This window comes from Numenius arquata, chromosome 22, assembly GCF_964106895.1.
Source record: "Numenius arquata chromosome 22, bNumArq3.hap1.1, whole genome shotgun sequence".
NCBI classification, from domain to species: domain Eukaryota; kingdom Metazoa; phylum Chordata; class Aves; order Charadriiformes; family Scolopacidae; genus Numenius; species Numenius arquata.
In genome coordinates this window covers 2,140,692-2,157,379 of record NC_133597.1, presented here as the reverse complement: position 1 = coordinate 2,157,379, position 16,688 = coordinate 2,140,692, and the positions used below count along the sequence as shown (strand labels likewise).

At 50.5% G+C, this 16,688-nt stretch overlaps 2 protein-coding genes across 2 annotated transcripts; both read left to right on the top strand.

Annotated features, from left to right (window-relative positions):
* Positions 1–307: 307 nt before the first annotated feature.
* HSPB2 (heat shock protein family B (small) member 2) lies at positions 308–3,531 on the top strand. Its single transcript, XM_074162501.1, has 2 exons — positions 308–443; positions 1,318–3,531. Exons 1-2 carry the CDS (start codon positions 350–352, stop codon positions 1,767–1,769), a joined length of 546 nt encoding a protein of 181 aa, XP_074018602.1. The 5' UTR covers positions 308–349; the 3' UTR covers positions 1,770–3,531.
* A 2,775-nt stretch (positions 3,532–6,306) lies between these two features.
* On the top strand, positions 6,307–14,934 carry C22H11orf52 (chromosome 22 C11orf52 homolog). Its single transcript, XM_074162511.1, has 4 exons — positions 6,307–6,402; positions 10,768–10,808; positions 11,591–11,637; positions 12,002–14,934. The coding sequence occupies exons 1-4, from the start codon at positions 6,371–6,373 to the stop codon at positions 12,236–12,238; spliced, it is 357 nt and encodes a 118-aa protein (XP_074018612.1). The 5' UTR covers positions 6,307–6,370; the 3' UTR covers positions 12,239–14,934.
* The last annotated feature ends 1,754 nt before the right edge of the window (positions 14,935–16,688 follow it).

The window sequence follows — 16,688 nt, the reverse complement described above, 5'->3', positions numbered from 1 at the left end:
ACTTCAGCCTCCCTCAGCTCACTTCTGTGCCTCCCTGCTGTACTTGGCTGCCCGTTTGCCTCCTGCACCCCCTGCTCAAGGAGGGGATCTTAGAGGCTGCGAGGAGGTGCAGGATTTTCCCAAGGCGTCCCTGACTACAGGCAGTGCCTGCACTCCCTGCTGGAATGCAGTGAGAAGCTTCCCTCGTCACCCTGGCGAGGCATCCTGGGGCCTGTGCGTGTGGCTATTTTGGTCCATCTTTTTATCACACACTCCTCCCTGTGGAATTCGCCCAATTAAAACCTTGCAATCTGCAGCCTTCACTCTCAGAGGCAGTGAGTGCTTGGAAGGTCCCCTTCCCAGACACGCCATGGCTGCACGGACTGTCCCCCACGCCTACCCCATGAGTTCGGAGTACGAGTTTGCCAACCCTAGCAAGATCTACGACCAAAACTTTGGAGAAGGTAAGAAAGGAGATGGGATCCCCCCCAGCACCTTTCTCTCCTCTGGTGCAGGAGCGCTGGTGGAGTCCCTCTGGGGAGACTGAGCTCCAGAGCAGGAGCCAAGGATTTTGAGCATAAGAACTTAGGCCAAATCAGGAGGGCAATATCAGGGGAATAGCCAGGGTCTCTTTCTTCAGGTCCACTTCCTTCATCCATGCCTACTGCAGTCTCTCCTGTTCCTCCCTTATGCCCCTAATGGTCTGGCATTCATGCATATGCTGTGCAAACATGGAGCAAAATGCTCCGGGGGGGTTGGGGGATGGAGTTTTTGCAGCCGGGGGATGTGGAGAAAAGCTGAGCTGGGGTGTTCAGCACAAAGCCTGGCAGTGGCTGGCAGAGGGGAAGGAATGTGGGCAGCAGCAGAACCATTCAGCACCAGCATAACAGCGTGAAAAGGAAAAAAGCTCCAAGGAAAGCCCCCTGGACAATGGCACACAAAAGGCCTTTAGTTCTTCAGGGCAGTTTCTTCACCATCAGCATTTTCCATGCCCATCCCTGGCTGTGGGCTTTGCACTGCAGAGCACCCACTGCACCTACTGGTCCCTCCCTGTCCACCCAGCAGACAAGCTGGATACCAGCTCCTTGGCTTGCTGGCAGCTGCTAGCTGTGTGGCGAGAGGCAGTGGTTGGCAGGCAACTGGCTCTGAGTGTGGTTTAGAGACACAAAGGTAGGAACGACAAGGGATTCCATCCATATTCTGCTGAGGTGGTAGTAAATCCAAGGTGTTTACCAGGTCCCAGCCTCCTCCTGTCTCCTTCCCCTATCTGCTGCCAACCATCCTTCTCCAACTCATTCCCCTGGAAACCCCACACTCCTCACTGTGTCTCATTTTCAGGTGTGTCCCCATGTGAGATTTTAGCCCCTGCCCTGTACCACGGCTACTACATCAGGCCTCGGATCAATAAGCAGTTGGATCGAGGCACCTCTGAGATCAGCCTCAACGAGCACAAATTCCAGGTGTTCTTGGATGTCTGTCACTTCCTGCCGGATGAGCTCACTGTCCGCACCGTAGACAACCTGCTGGAGGTGATGGGGCAGCACCCACAGAAGGCTGATCGTCATGGCTTCATCTCCCGAGAGTTCACCAGGACCTACATCCTCCCTCTGGATGTTGACCCCTTGCTGGTGAGAGCCACGTTGTCCCACGATGGCATCTTAAGCATTGTGGCTCCCCGGACAGGAAAGGAGGTGAAGGCCAGAGTCAACGAGGTGAAGATAACCCAACAGGAGCAGCCAGTGGGGAAAGAAGAACAGTCTGAGGAAGGAAAAGGGAAGGAAGAGTCCTAAAGGGCAGATCTGGGCTTGCACAGGGAAGGCGGGGGGGAAAGGGGTGGGGAATCCGTGGTGCCAGACCCTTATTTCTCACCATCAGTGTTTAGCAGGGCTGTGAGGCAGCCATATATATGCCAGACTTCTGCATCTTAAGACTGATGGCTGGAAAAAGGGACTTGGAACTGAAAAAAGAGGGGGACTAAAGTTTTAGTGTGAGGGACTGTAATGCAAGTTTTCTCCTAGGTCAAGTGCTCATTGAGTACCATGCAGGGTGTTCTTCTCTCACCCCAAATGGCAAGGGTCACTCTTACCCTAAACTGTGAGGCTATGTCGTAGTGGACTGTTAAACAGCCACTGTGCTCTAGCCCAGAAGGGTACTGGGAAGAGGGAAGAGATGATCCCAGTGCCTCGCTTCTGAGGTGGTGGCTGACCTCTATGGAGATGGAAGGTGCTTGTTGGCCTGTAAAAGTGCCTGCAGCTCTCAGGAGGAAAGAGGAATAAATCTGCCTCTGATCTTCTCTTGTTTGCCTTGGATTCATGTTGCTTCTGGCCAAGCTACTCTGCAGCAGGAAGGATGGACAGTGCCATAGCTGCTCCAGACGCGGGGAGCAGAGCAGTGGAGAGTTCACACTGAGCTCACCTGTGGAAACGGCATCAGCAGGGACTTGGAGGGACTCTGTCCATGGGGCAGCCAGGGGGACCTCTGTGATTAGCCCTCCTGGTTCAGGTGCAACTGGAGTTGCTTGCTGTTGTAGGGAGTCATCAGTGGGCAGTAGCCTCAAGGAGAAAATATGTAGAGTGATGGGCTCTTGGAAGCTCCCTGTGCATTTCCAGACATGCAGCTGGAGTTAGCCCAAGTTAAAAATATGCCAGGCCATGGTATTTGCTTGCTTCAGCCCTCTAGTTTATGGGACATAGGCTTATTCACACACAGAACTTTTCAGCCCTTGTGAGGGGAGTGAATCCCAGAATGCTGAAGGGAAAGGCTCTGCTCAGATCCCAAGTGCCTTGCTGGCATCCCAGCAAAGGACTCTACTCTATGTAGAGCTACAGAGTGGATGAATTTGGCCCCTTTTGCAGACACCATGATGCTATCGTCTACATGTCTCCATAGTCTTGTGATGTTCAGCCAGGAATCGTGTGTGCTGCTATCGGTGGCAGCTGCTGCCTTGGATGGCCCTAGCGGCTCAGCCGGTGCCAGTTGCAATCCTTGTCTTGCTAGAGCTAATTCAAGCAGCCAAAATGCTGTGTCACTGGCCAAATATGGGGGTCCCTGGCATGCCTCAGTGCAGCCCTCCCACAGAGGAGAGAGGAGGTTCCGAAGTCCCTGTGACAGAGCTTCTCCCTCTCCCTGCTGGGATATGACCTGTAGGCTTCTGCATTTTGCCTCCATGAATACATAGGGCCAGAAATGCCCTGCTCAGGACTCTATCCCATGCAGCATACCTCCTCAGTTGCTGAAACACTGGTATAAGGCTGCTCCTTCACCCTTGCCAGGCAACGTGGTATCTAGACCAGAGTGAATCACTGTGCAGCTATTTTCTACCTCTCAGGGTCCCTGCCAGCAATGAGAATCAGAGTTAAATTAAGAGCAGTGCTGCCTGCCAGCCTCATGAGAGCAAACAGGAGGATGGCTAAGCCTCCATTCCCCCCCCGGTGCAGATCAGATACCCACACTCACAGTCTGTATCGCTGAGGGATGCCCTTACTCATGAAGTAGGACCAGATAAGCTGCTGCCAGTATTTCAGACACTGCAAAAATAAAAATCACCTTTCCAACAGGCTTTGTCTAAGTCATTAATAATAATTCCAAAGATAATCCTGGACTAGTGACTTTCAATCACCTGAAGCAGCTGCTTGTAAGGGCAGGAACAGCCTAGTCCTCAAGTGCTCCCCTGTCTTCAAGCCTCTCTCTGCTCCTCAGTGCACACTGCATCAGCCTCATGCACTGCACCGGATACATACTGCATCCCATTACAGCAGCACATACCTGAGTTCCAGGAGGGCTGAGCTCCTGAGCCCACATGCCTGTGGTGAGGGCAGAGACCTGTGTCTGCGTGTGGGCTCAGGCACGGCCATAATTTCCTTTGTGCCCTACCATTAAAGGATTCACTTCGGAGTAGCAGCTATAAAACGCTTTTCTTTGCCTCTGATCTGGCATCTTCTGTGCTGGTAAGAAGGATCGATGGTCCCCTTGCTCACTGCAGGCCTCTTGTCCCTAGGATAAACATCTTCACTGGACTGGGGATAGGGAGGATGGCCAACATATGACCTGCAAGCTGTGCAAAGGGCTGAAGGAATGCGCATACACACACAATGCAGACATGGCACACGCTAGAGCATTAAATGCCACCTGGCCTTGCTTTGACGCTACAACACAAGGATTGCGCGTTGCTGAACCACAGGAGGCTGAAAAAAGCACTTGCCAGGGCTGGGGCTGCACCAAGAGTGGATTTTAAGACAAAAGAGCCCAAAACACTTCAGAGCTCTCTCCTTCATTTTTTATAGACAATGCTAACTTGTTGTGTGCCTGTACCACACCTATCACAGTGTGGTCCCAGTCTCTCAAAGTCTGAGGTACCTTGACATTGCAATAGAAATGCACAGTGTTAGTAGTCGTTACACAATTCTGTTCTCCCTCTGGCTTTTATTAGTCCTGTCTTTGCTCTCCAACGAGTTCATTCTCTATTGCTGGGCACTTGCAGGCTCATCCTGTGCCAGTTGCACAGCCTGTTACCCAGACGATGTCCCTGAGTGCATGAAGACAGCTGCCCCAATCAGTGATGCAGTGAGAGGGGCTGGCACTGCCTGGTGTCAGCCACTGGGTTGTTCCTTTGCACCCTGTCAGACCTTGCACAAAATAGCCTGATCAGTTTGCTGAGCAGGAATGCTGGAAGCCAGGCTCTCTTTCATCCCTGCAGACACAGACCAAGGAGGGAATGCAGAGTGGCAGCCAAATGCTCTCCAGCTCTGCCAATGTTTTTGATGCCTTTCTGTTTCTCTGGTGGAGCTCAAACCAGCAGCTCCAGTATTTGTGAAAGGGGCTGATGGGAACAGGCTCTCAGCCTTTTTTTTTTTCCTTTTCCACAAAGCAACAAAGCCCAAGTTATCCCAGAAATCAAAACAGACACTGGCTCATTAAATCAACAGTGTCTGTGACAAACCCAGAGACACACAGTCTGCAACTTCCCAAGCAGGGCTAGCCGGTCTTTGCAGGACCCTGAGAACCTGGTCTCAAATCCTATCTGCCTGCATAAATCCAATCCTAAATTCTTCCTGGGGTGCTGTAGCCTGCACAGGCTGAGCTGTGCAATTTTCTACAGTCACATGCTGAGGAGCAGTTTCAGAGCAAGACTCGGGCTCTGCTGGTCACGGTGCAGCTCATCCAGGAATCAGCTAAGAGAGCAGCTGTACCCTGTGGTCCTTCCAAAGCAGAACCCTTCTGCTCCTGTCACTTCTGGACAGGTACAAGCTTTCCTCTGCACTTGGGCAGATGACAAATGATGCTGTGAGCCTAGCTGAGAACGTGGGTACAGGTGTAGGAGTAGGGGACTAGGGCTGGTTCCTGAGATAGCCCACCAAAAAGGTGAGTTAATACTTACCCACTTGTCAGCACATCCCATGAGGCATTCAGGCCTGCACAGAACTGGAGCTGACTGCCAAATCAAAGCTGCGGGGCACAGTTTCTGCTCAAGGACTACATTAATGTGGTATCTTTCAGTATTGGGTATCAGCTGTCTTAGAGCTGCCAGAGTCCGGCCACCTGTTGTTAAGCCCAGGAATGACCAGCCACAGTCTGAACAGCTCTCAACACGGGTAGAGATGTAAACTGCACATTAATGTTCCTCGTTGACATGTGGAGGGATAAGCCTAAGAGCTGTATTGCAGGTTCTTAATAACGCAAGGTCCCTCATGGGATCCTGTCTTTCTCAAAAGCACAAATCTCGGTAGCTTAAAAAAACCCCTGCATTCCAAGTAACGTCCCTGAGGTTGCATACACCTTTCTGGCTGCAGCAGAAGCAGCAGCACTAGAGCTCAGCTGAGAGCAGACCTGCAAGCCTGCTCTCACTTTCGCTGGAGCATCACCTCCCTCCCAAGAAGATACGCTTTCTTTCCCAGATGATGCCTGCCCATGCCACACATTTGTCTGACATCCTGCTTGAGATGCAATGATGAACAGCAGGAACAGCACCGAGAGCTCTCACCCCAGGCTTTCTTCTTTTGTTCAGGAACATTTGAAGTCCCTCCTCCATCCTCTTTTGCATCACTGTTGGTATCAGCAGGATGGCGCTGGTGGGAGAGAGGGATAGCGGAGGGACATCCACTGTACAAAGCAGAATTTTAGCCCCAGGACTGAGGCCTGGAGGCATGCTGTCACCTTGCCCTTTCCTCCCTGGGTAGCAAGAGATGAGGGCAAGCCCCGGGGACGCAGAGAGCCCAGGGCAAGCCCTCCAGTAGATGGCATGCACGGGCCTAGCACAGCGTCTCTGCAGCGATGGAGAGAAATCCGACACTGCCAGACACTCCCTTGGAATAGCCAGGGGCTGAGCAGGAACCAGGAAATACAAGCTCTCCCTGTCCAGAAAACACTTCTGCTTCATGGAGAAAGGAGCGACATGGGCAACCTCTGCAGCTGCGGGCGACCACGGTGAGTACGGCATTGCCAGGTGTGGGGATGGCAGACAAAGCTGTGGGCAGCCCGAGTGGAAGTTTGGGTGGACTTGGCAAGCTTTACTCCCTTGCACTGGGTTTGCCAGGGCTCCCGGCTGGCTCTTAGCCCTGAACCTTGCCAGAGCACACAGAAACAGAGAGCAGGGGCGTGGGGTCACTGATGTGCCAGGACAGGGATGGGGACGGGAGTTGGCGGAGCCCCTGCCTGCCAAAGGCAGGACTGAGGGAGGCAATGGGGCTTTGTTGCTCACATCTCTCAGTCCAGATGGGCTGTGGCACCTGCCGGGACTGGCAGCTTGGGTTCCCGCAGCCATGCCAGCAGCTGAGAATAGCTCAGTTCTAGGAAGGATCTAGTTAAAATCCCTGTCCTTGCCCCAGTGGTCTCCAGCCAGGTAGACACCATTATGTGTCCCTTTGGCATACTGCAGGGAGGGGTCCCTGGGGCAGTGCTGGTACTATGGGCTCGTGGGTCAGCTACCCCATCCTGCGCTCAGCTCCTCCGGCCCCCCTCCCTGCCTGTGTCTGTCTGGGGTTTATTTTCACTTGGGAAATCCTGGCCATGTTTTTCAGATGATGTTGCTCTTTTTCCCTGGGAGGGAGGATGACAGTTTAATCCCTCCTGGTTTATGTTGTGCCCCAGACCTCCTGCTTACAGAAAAAGGACACAGTGGAGAATCATTCGGTGCCAAGTGGAAATAGTTTCAGCTCTGAGCGTGGTACAAGGGGGAGAGCCATGAATATCAGATGAAGGTCCGAGGACGTTCTCTCCAACGCTGCATTTGTTAAAAGTATGAGGAATTCATCAGCACTTTTTAATAATTACAGGAGGCACAGCATCACCTAGTGGCTGAAGCAGGGGAGGAGGTTCAGGACACCGAGGTCCTTCCAACCTCTGCCCTGAACTGGAGGGCAGAGGAGTTTGGGATTTAGGAACAGGAGCTGTAGGTGGGAGATGGAAGGCTGGTTCTTGACATATCCCTCACCAAAAATTCCTTTTTCCACCTTCTCTACTCTGTGGCAGAGGGTAAATGAGGTACCCAAGACATCAGCTTCATTACCGCAAGGGACAAGGGCCTGATCAGGGAAAGCCTGGGGCACAGGCTGGTTTCCTTGAGCAGAGCTGCAGTTGCCAGGCACACTACTGATGCTGTGTGGTGGGGAGAGCCTTGCTACAGCACGGGCTGGCAAAGCCAGAGACTCTGAATTACAAACACTAGCATTACAGCATATACTGTGGTGGCACTTTCACGTCCAGACAATGCCAGGCCATGCACAAACACTTCTGCCTCCAAAAGGAAGTATAAACCAGAATCTGAAAGTCACTCATCAATGCAGGGCCAGGCAGGAGAGCAGCTTTCTGCTCCCTTTGGGGAACAGCATGATGGCAGGCTGGCTTCGCTGGGGCAACATCAAATTCTGCTCCCGCAAGGCTACTGGACCAGGACTCCTGGGTCCCACTTGATTTTTTCCGAGAGGCTGCATGGAAAGTAAGAAGCTGGGATGATATTTCTTCTGATGGTGTCACTACTGCCTTCTGGCAGATTCCTGCAGCAGGGGGCAAAGCTCCGGCCAAAGACCGTTTTGACACCAACCATCCTTGTGGGACTCAAGTGCTAACATCTACCTTACAGACTGTGCAGCGAGAAAGCAAAGCTCTCTTCCCAGGAGCATCTTTCCCTGTCCTGCACATGGAAACACATGGATGAAGAAGGGCCTCAGGCTCCCAGGCTGTCCCTGTACTGTGCGGGCTACTCAAACAGGCTCTTAGCAGGCAGTTGTGGCAATGTGCAGTTGGTAACATGGGCTTGGGAGACACCTACAGAGGGCCACAATCAAGAGCAGACTGGTGCACTGAAGCCCCACTGCAGAAGTTTGCATGATTCATAGGTTTGCCTTGGTAACAGAGGAAAAAAAATGGTATTTAATTTTAGTTCAGGTATTTCATATATACTGCTTTTAGTTCTGTATATTTTCTCAGCACTGCAGCTGTGTCATCAAAGAGATGGGCTTCCTAAATAAAGCTGAGACTTGCAAAAGGGCTCAGAGGAGTTAGACACCCACCTTCTCCTGGACAGAAGATCTTTGCCACGATCACTACAGAGAAAAGAGCAAGAGACTGAGGAGGTTCCTGGAGTCTTTAAAGAAAAGCCATTACAGCAAATTTATTCACAGAATAAAGTTACTGATGAAGAGAAGTGTGCCCTCAGGTCTGGGTACCTCTGCAAGTATGGCCTTGTGGAGGGCAGGCTGCAGGTATTCTCACCACTTCCTTTAGTATTCAGGGCCTCCAGTGTGCATGGACAGCAAAAGATGCCAAAATTCAGGACCCACTGTGAAGCAGGTTTATGTAGGGCAGAAATCAGGTTGGCATTGACATGGGGAAAGAGGAATAAGTAATATAGGAGCAGGGACATGTGTGCTGTCATGTAGAATACAATGTGCTCCTGGCAGGCTGTGAGTTAGTTACAACATGTTTGACCTGGTTTTGAGAAGAGGGGGGAGGTTTGCTGTACTCTTGCTTCCCTTGCCACATCCGTCCTAATTACCGCAGATCTGAGTCTGGGAGATGCCATCTCCTGCCTGGCTGTGATTAGCCTGCAGACAGCCTCAGAATAGCTCCAACCTACACACTGGCTGCTAATGTTCTCTCTACAAAGGCAGGCAACCAAAACAAGCCAGAGCGGCTTGGAAAACTGATACTGCGACCTGCCTGCTAGGAAAGAGGATATAGACCCTGCTGATTTTGCTTCAAATGGTGCTATTTTAATTACATTGCACAACGTGACTGAATACAAAGTGCCCTAGCACACAAGCCTTGGCAAGGAGGGCCCTGGAGACCCCACAAGCTCCTAGAGACAGTGGAGGAGGGAGTTGCAACAGCCAAGTGCAAACCACCGCAAGACAAAGCAATGCTGCCTTGAGCTAGGTCCCTAACTCCTGGGGGCAGCCCCCCCAGATTTTGTCCATCAAGGACTGGAGGGCCATTGGTGCTTCCGTGGAGCAGCACACAGCAGAGACACGAGAAGCAGTGCTGGATCCTTCTGCACAGGCGCATGGGCTTCCCCAAGGCTGCCTTTGACTTTCCAGGTCTAGCAAGCCTGGTTAATCATTACTGGTAATTTTGAAGGTCTCCAAGTTCTTTGACCACATTCATGCTTTTTTTGTTTTGCCATTAGGGTGCCAAAGGCATTACCGCACACACTGTCCTGCTCACCCACCCATTGAAACTGCCTCTAAAAGCCAGCAAAGGCAGAGCTCTGCCTCAGGCACTGCATTGTTCCTGCCTGTGGCAGGACTTTCTGGCAAATGCACACAGTGTGGGACACCTAATGCCTCTTGGGAACCATCTGGTAACTCTGTAGCCTCATTAAAAGTGCTAGCTGCCCACTTTCAGCTGCTGCCTGTGCTGCGGCAGAGACACAGACCCGTTTGAGACCCTCAGCTGCACACTGTGCTGGTTGGCAGCCAGCACCAGATGGACACGCGTACGCAGGAGGAGTCGTACAAGGGCTGGCACCTGCTCTCCTCCAGCCCTCCGAGCGTGCTGCAACGATAGCATTTCCTTCATGCATCTGGCCCACAATGTGACGCGTCTCTGCTTTGCCTGCGCTCCCCTGCCAGCACCGGCTGGCAGGAGCTCAGCTCCTGGCTCTGTTGTTACAGCTGGAATGAGTTTGGCTCCTGCTCATTCCATGGCTGGAATATAGCTGTATTTGGCATGTCTCTTTCTGGTCACACAGGTACAACCAAGATTAGGGTTTGGCGTGGCTTATATTAAGTGCATAGCTTGTTTGGTTTGGTTGTGTTTTAAGTGGAAAATTGAGAACAGGAAAACTGTCTGAAACATTACATTAGCACAAGGTCTGTGCACAGTTGCACCTTGGGCAAGGGGTCCAAAGCGCAGGGTACGGGGCTATCAGAGCATCTGGCCCTAAGAGAAGGGTTTTGTGCCAATTGAGATCATGCTCTGCACCCTGCATCATTGGTCATAGAGCTGTGGAAATGTAGTTGCAAAACTACAGTGAAATTTCTCATTCACTCTGATGCATGTGCATATTGGACATCCAGGCAGGGCTGAAGGGCAAGCAGACTTGGGGGCGCCTGTGGGATATGGTAGGTGTGTCACAGAAGAAGGAAACACATTCCCATGTCTCCCCTTTGGACTTTTTTCCTGAAAGAGTCACTCAGGTTCTGGCTTGGCTCAATAGCTCTTCTCCGAGACGCTTCTTGAGCCTGTCTTATTACCCACAGATGTGGTATCCTGGGGTGGTGTATTTGGGTTTGCATGTTATGAGAGCAGAGGCTGGGGATTTTCAGGGCTGACATCTCTCTCTGATTTCAGGAATTGTCCTTCGCCTTTTAAAAGAAAGAAAGAAAAGCAAGGTAAGGATTTGTGAAAATGCTTTAGAGGACAAGAAGAGGTGTGACTGAGCCCCTAGTTAGCTGATACTAGTCACTGCTGACTGTGAACTGGATCCCTGAGGCTGAGATCCCCTCCCATACTCTTTTGTACCTAATCTTCCTCAAGAGAAATTTGGTAGAAGCAAGACGCAAGATTTCTTTAAACCTTAAAGCAAAGATGTGCCATGGGACTTGACAAGGGGGAGGGAAGGGACTTCAGCAATATCTTTAAAATACCAGACTCTCACATCAAAACACGTGTGAGTACTCTCAAATGGCAGAATAGCAGAAGCTGCATCAAACTTCTGTAAGAGCTGCAAACATCCGTCTGACATCAGTCCCCCAGAATAAAGTGCACTTCCTAAGTAGCCCAGTTGTGTCCTATGGCCTTTGGATCATGCTGGGCAAATTATGTTTGCCAGGCAGCAAAGGAAATAACAAAGTTAAAACTGGATCTGACTTCTCCAAGGGCCTGACAAGGAAGCTCTCTGTGCTGTGTCTGCCTCCTAGGTTCTGCCAAGAACATTGCGGTCCACAGCATGTTGTCATCCATGGAAACCTTATTTTTTCCAAAGAAACAAGCCCAGACTTTCTTTTTGGAGGCAGTCCTCAGAGACAGCATTAGAATAGAGGGTGTCAGATGAGAGGGAAATTTGATTTGTGTCCAGTGGGGAGAGCCCATGGGCCAGATGCTGCATTTCTGCCTTCAAAGGTGGAACAATAAACAGTTGTGTTAACCTGATCTGCTGGTGTTTCTTTTTCAGGAACTAATGTGAGACAGGAGACCCAACAGCATCAGCCTGACAGGAAGGTAAAAGCTTTCCAGAGTTGTTTTCCTAACCGTATATTGAGAAGAAAGAGCTGACTGACCACCACTTCCTAGGCTAGATGGGTTGGGAGCACATGGGGCAGTTTATTCAGGGCCATGAAGCGTCTCATCCTGTATAGGCTTTGATGGTTGTGGGAACAATGTGCATTGCTGTACAGTGATGTAGGCCCATTTTTTCCCCCCAAAATGCAGTGGAAGCAGTAGGATGAAATGTCTCTCTGAGACTGAGGTGTCAGAGGGCTGGATGGGCTGGGGGCGGTGTGCAGGGTGTCTCTGCCTGGTCTGGGGTAGGCATGTACAGCAGCAGCCCGGAGAGCTGACCTTCCAGAGCTCTTTCTCCCCAAAGGCTCCAACGTATGAAGATGTCCCGGAGTATCCTGTCTATGCCACTGTGAGTAAAGCCAAGAGCACAAAGCAGGATGACAGCATTCATTATGCAGACATCCAAGTGTTCACCAAGGTCCGGGAGCGCTCTGCAGCAGAGGTGAAGAACTTACAAATGCAGAATGCCACAGAGTATGCCACCCTCAACTTCCCCCGGCCCAGGCTGAAATATGACAGTAAGAATGGGACCCTGGTATAAAAGGCTTGATGGCCCCTTCTACTTCAGGAGCAAAAGGATTTCACAGACTTAGAGATGCTGTAGATGCAAGCTAACCTCATGGACACATCAAGTCTCCTTAAGAAAGTGCAGAGAGGCTGTATCTTCCACCTGCATTTCTCTTCGGAGGACACACAATTATTTATTCTCACATGATGAGTAGTTTCCTATCTGATTCTGCTGACAAAAAACACCTCTCCCCCTTGGAAGAGTTGCCTCTGAAGCTGGCAGCCCATCTCTTCCCAGCACTGTGGGGAGACAGAGCCACTCCTTGGCTGATGAAGGCTAAAACCACAGCTCAGAGCTGCAGTGAGAAAGTTTTTGCTGTGCCACAGGACCAGCTGAGTGCTGCTCTGCAGATGGATTTGGGAACATGGCATGCAGGATTCAATACTGGGAAAAGGGAGATGTTGCCACAGGATTTTATGTCAATGTTAAGAAAATTCTGCTATGTGCAGAATGACGTGTGGGTGATCCTGTGAAGAAATGGCATGAAACCTTTAACAGCGTCTACTGCACTGTCTTCCTCCAACACCTGCCAATGTAACTGCGGTCATGCACTATGTGCATCCCCTTTTCTTAAAAAACAGAGTTTTATAACTATACACAGCACACTAAAAACAAGGCCAGAACTGCAGAATTAACCGAAAGGTACAGAACAATTTCTTTCACTGAAGGGCTGTACAGATATGTATCCTTACCCCAACATGCACAGAAGTAAGTAGTGAGCTCTTGGCTCTGACTGGAAATGAAACAAGGAAAATTTGCAATTGAACTACGAGGCAGCCGTTTAAAAGCCACTGCCTATATTTAGCGCAGTTATCCAGTCCTTAGAGTACAGCAGCTGTCTGCATGCCTGAGATACTGGGAATGAATCCTGGTCCATTTTAGAGAGGGCTTTGGACTTTTCCTCCATTTTTTCTTACTTCATACTGTCAGTCTTAGTTATAAAACCCAGTAACATAGAGCACATACCATGTGGTGTTTTCTCCTAACCACATTGAGACTTTGTTTATGGATTTAAAATAGTGTAAGTAATGCAGTATAGCAATCATCCAAAAGGCTTCTGCCACTGGACTGAATTTGGCAGTTGCAGCACTGGCAGTTGAACAGGGCTCCCAGGCAGCATCTTCAGGCACTATAAATCAATGCTCGGCACATTGCCATACCTAAATGCAGATTGTGGGACAACCTGCTTATTGCCAGTGTTTAAAAATGGACATGCTGGTGCATTTTATAAACCTACATAATTTTGCATATTATGGCTCAGCTAAATGTAAAAAGCATGAAGGAGTTCCTGCTCATTACAAAAAATAAAGCTGGTATGGGCAGTGTTTGCTAAGATGCAAGTGTTTTGAGGACCAATCCTACAATTTTTCTACCTTTTTGCGCATGCTATCCAGTAAACCTCAGCAGGGCTATTATAAGGCCAGAGTAACATTTGCAGGAGAAGGCCCCTTTTTTATAATGGATACAGTATATTTTTCTACCTGAAAAGGGTTTTTTTGCCCATGCTATCCAGCTGACCTCAGTGGGGCCATTGTAAGGTCTGCAGTAGAGGACCCTTCATTTAGAATGGGTACAACATTACATTATTGGAAAGGCTGGTTCTTTTGAGTGCCAAGGATTCCTCTTTCTGCTCCTCCAAGTTCTTGCTGTATTCCATGTCCAGCATGAAAATCTGTCTTTTGAACTGAGGAGGATTGAATGGGCACAGGATTTACTTAGAAGAGTCAGGGAGTCATGGGACACTCTAGCACTCAGTTCTGCTAGCCCAGCTGTCAGATGGTCTGCCAGATGTGGTTCACGCTGGACAGCACTTATGTACCTCCTTGCACTGAATCGCTGGTACAAGAACTGCAAAGGGACACTGGCTTCAGTCCCAGTCAAGCCCTCTGCATCATAGCAAGAAACTGGATTTTTAGAAACATTATTAAATATGGACTATAGTTCAGGAGAAGGGAGGTTTTCTAGAAGGTGCAGACTCCAACAGGTCATCTTTAAAAATAATTTAAGTGAAACAGCTCATTATTTACAGTGGTATCCACAGCGTTTGGTACTGAAGTTTTGCCTCACCCAGCGGGAGAGCTGGGGCTGGGGACAGTGAGCTGCACAGACACTAAGGTAAAGCTCCTGGGCCCAGAGGGGTGTACATTTGCACATCCATCAAGTTAAACCAGTTTTGCCACGGACATAGGTAGGACTGGGTTTGGCTCAGAGGAACTTGCTTTCACGTAGTCACTTCACTTAGTTCTGTTGGTCTGTGGATCAGCCCTTTTGTATTCTGAATGAATGGGAGCTACAGTAAAAACTATCTTTTAAGAAGTGCCTCAAAACCTGGAGTGGTAGTTTATCTCCTATTCCCTAAGGAGCTCTAGCTTCCATATGTAGGTAGTACTTGGTGTTGTTTCTGGAAGAACAGCATTATTTTAGAGACAATCAAATGCTCTGGATAGGAACAGTAGTACAGTAACTTTGCCTGTTTACCAGGACGTAAATAGATAAAATGTGAAAGCCACATGTTCTGCAATAAACACTTTTCTAAAGAACTTGTTTTGCACTGAATATTAAAAGCTTCCAACAGCGTTATCTCCGGTGTTTCCCGAGCTTGTTATGTTTAGGTGTTAAATGAGTGTTAATGTATCATATGTTCCTTGAACATTAAAGATTTAATTTTTAGTTTTATCTAATAAATTTGCACTTTGGGGGGAGGCGGTGTTCTGCTGGCCGCACCGGGGCTCTGGGGGCGCACCGGCGGCCCCGGCTGAGGGCCTGCAGAGCCGGGGGCCTGGGGCCGGCCCAGCCGGAGGACTCCTCGCTCTTCTCCTGCCCGAAGAGCGGCACAGCGGTCCCCGGGCGGCGGCTCTCCCCGGGCGGCGGCTCTCCCCGCCCGCTCCCGCGCCCCGCGCCCCGCCTCCCCCGCCCCGGCTGTGGACGGGCCCTGTGCGGCCGGGCGGGGCCTGCGCGGGGCCTGCCCCGTCCCGCCTCCGTCCCCATGGCAAGCGGAGACGCGTCGCGGCCGGTCCCGGGCCGGGCCTGCACCCTCCCGCCCGCGCCGGGGTCAGGTAGGCCGGCAGGGCGCGGGGCCCCACACCACCCCACATCACATCACCCCACATCACCCCATGGGGACCCTGGTTTTGCCTCTGCCACCCCCTCCCCAGGGGCTCCTCAGCCGCCGGGATGCCCCTGCTCCTTGGGGATGGCGACCCGGTTCCCGGTTCCCCAAGTCCCCCACCCCGGGACCTGCCCTGCTCTTAGGGAACCCCATGCTGCAATCCCCCCCAAGCTAACCCCTCTTCCAGAGACACCTGGGGCCACACGGCCCCTCCGAGGCCCCACACCTCGAGGTCTCCCTGCTCGCTCCCTCTCAGCCCTGCTTTGCAGAATAGGCCCCAAAGTACTTCCACCCTGAGCAGATTCAGCAACCTGCCTTGGTTCTGCCTCTGTCTCCCATCCTGTCCTACCCCTGATGTTTGGTCCCTAGAGATGTCCCAGGATGACACAGCCAAGATAACAGCGACCATCTGCCTAAGTTATACTCCCGCCCACCTTTACATGATTACTGAAAACAGTGATTCCTATTGTCGTTCAGTCTTTCTCAAGGAATCCTACCATTATCCATTCTGTTGACTCTTCCAAACTCCCACACTTTTCCCTTCACCAGAGTTTACTCTGGACTTCTAAAGTAAGACTAAGCAAAGATAGATTACCAGAAAATTCCTAAATATATTCCTTCCAGTATTTGGAAGTTAACTAGAATTATTTATGAATCTTTGCTGTCTGGGCCAAATGCACTGAATCGAGTAATACTCCAAATATTTGACACTAGGGACCAGTACAGCTTTGGCTGGCATATTTGACTTCAGTTGAACTTGGATTCTTCCTCCACAAATGGGAAGAGATAATTAAATCCTATGTGCAGCGTAAGCCAATGTAATTGAGAATCTTTTTCACATGTGTTTCAGGGGAATTCTGTCCACCATACATACTTTTCATGCAGAAGAAAATACGAAAATGTGTAAATTTCCCTAAGACTGTAGCCCTTATGTAAACTTTCTGCAGGCAATGAAAGAAGGTGGCAGCTTTCCTCCTTTGTTTTAGTTATATCTAGACATTTCATTGGTAAGTCTGTTCTCCCTCTAAGGAAATTGTTTCCTTTGTATTTAATACATTTCTTTCTCCCCCTCAGGCTTCAAGGGGGAAGGAGTGCTGGTGCTTTCCCCTTGGCACTGAGCTGAGCTGTGGCATCCAGCATGGGAACTCTGATGGACATGGTGCCCCAACACACATCACAGCCCGCTGCATCGTCCGTGAGTTTCTAGGAGTCCTTTTTGTGTCTGACCTCTGTTTTGGATGCTTGATGGGGAGGTTGGGAGAGGAGACACAAAGGTGTTAGTTACATTAGGCAGCTCTTTTTGCTGTTACAGCA

Coding starts and splice junctions, on each gene's coding strand:
- HSPB2 (XM_074162501.1), top strand. CDS start 350: ATGGCTGCACGGACTGTCCCCCACGCCTACCCCATGAGTTCGGAGTAC. Junction 444..1,317: donor CGACCAAAACTTTGGAGAAG/GTAAGAAAGGAG, acceptor TCTCATTTTCAG/GTGTGTCCCCATGTGAGATT.
- C22H11orf52 (XM_074162511.1), top strand. CDS start 6,371: ATGGGCAACCTCTGCAGCTGCGGGCGACCACG. Junction 6,403..10,767: donor TGCAGCTGCGGGCGACCACG/GTGAGTACGGCA, acceptor CTCTGATTTCAG/GAATTGTCCTTCGCCTTTTA. Junction 11,638..12,001: donor AGCATCAGCCTGACAGGAAG/GTAAAAGCTTTC, acceptor TTCTCCCCAAAG/GCTCCAACGTATGAAGATGT.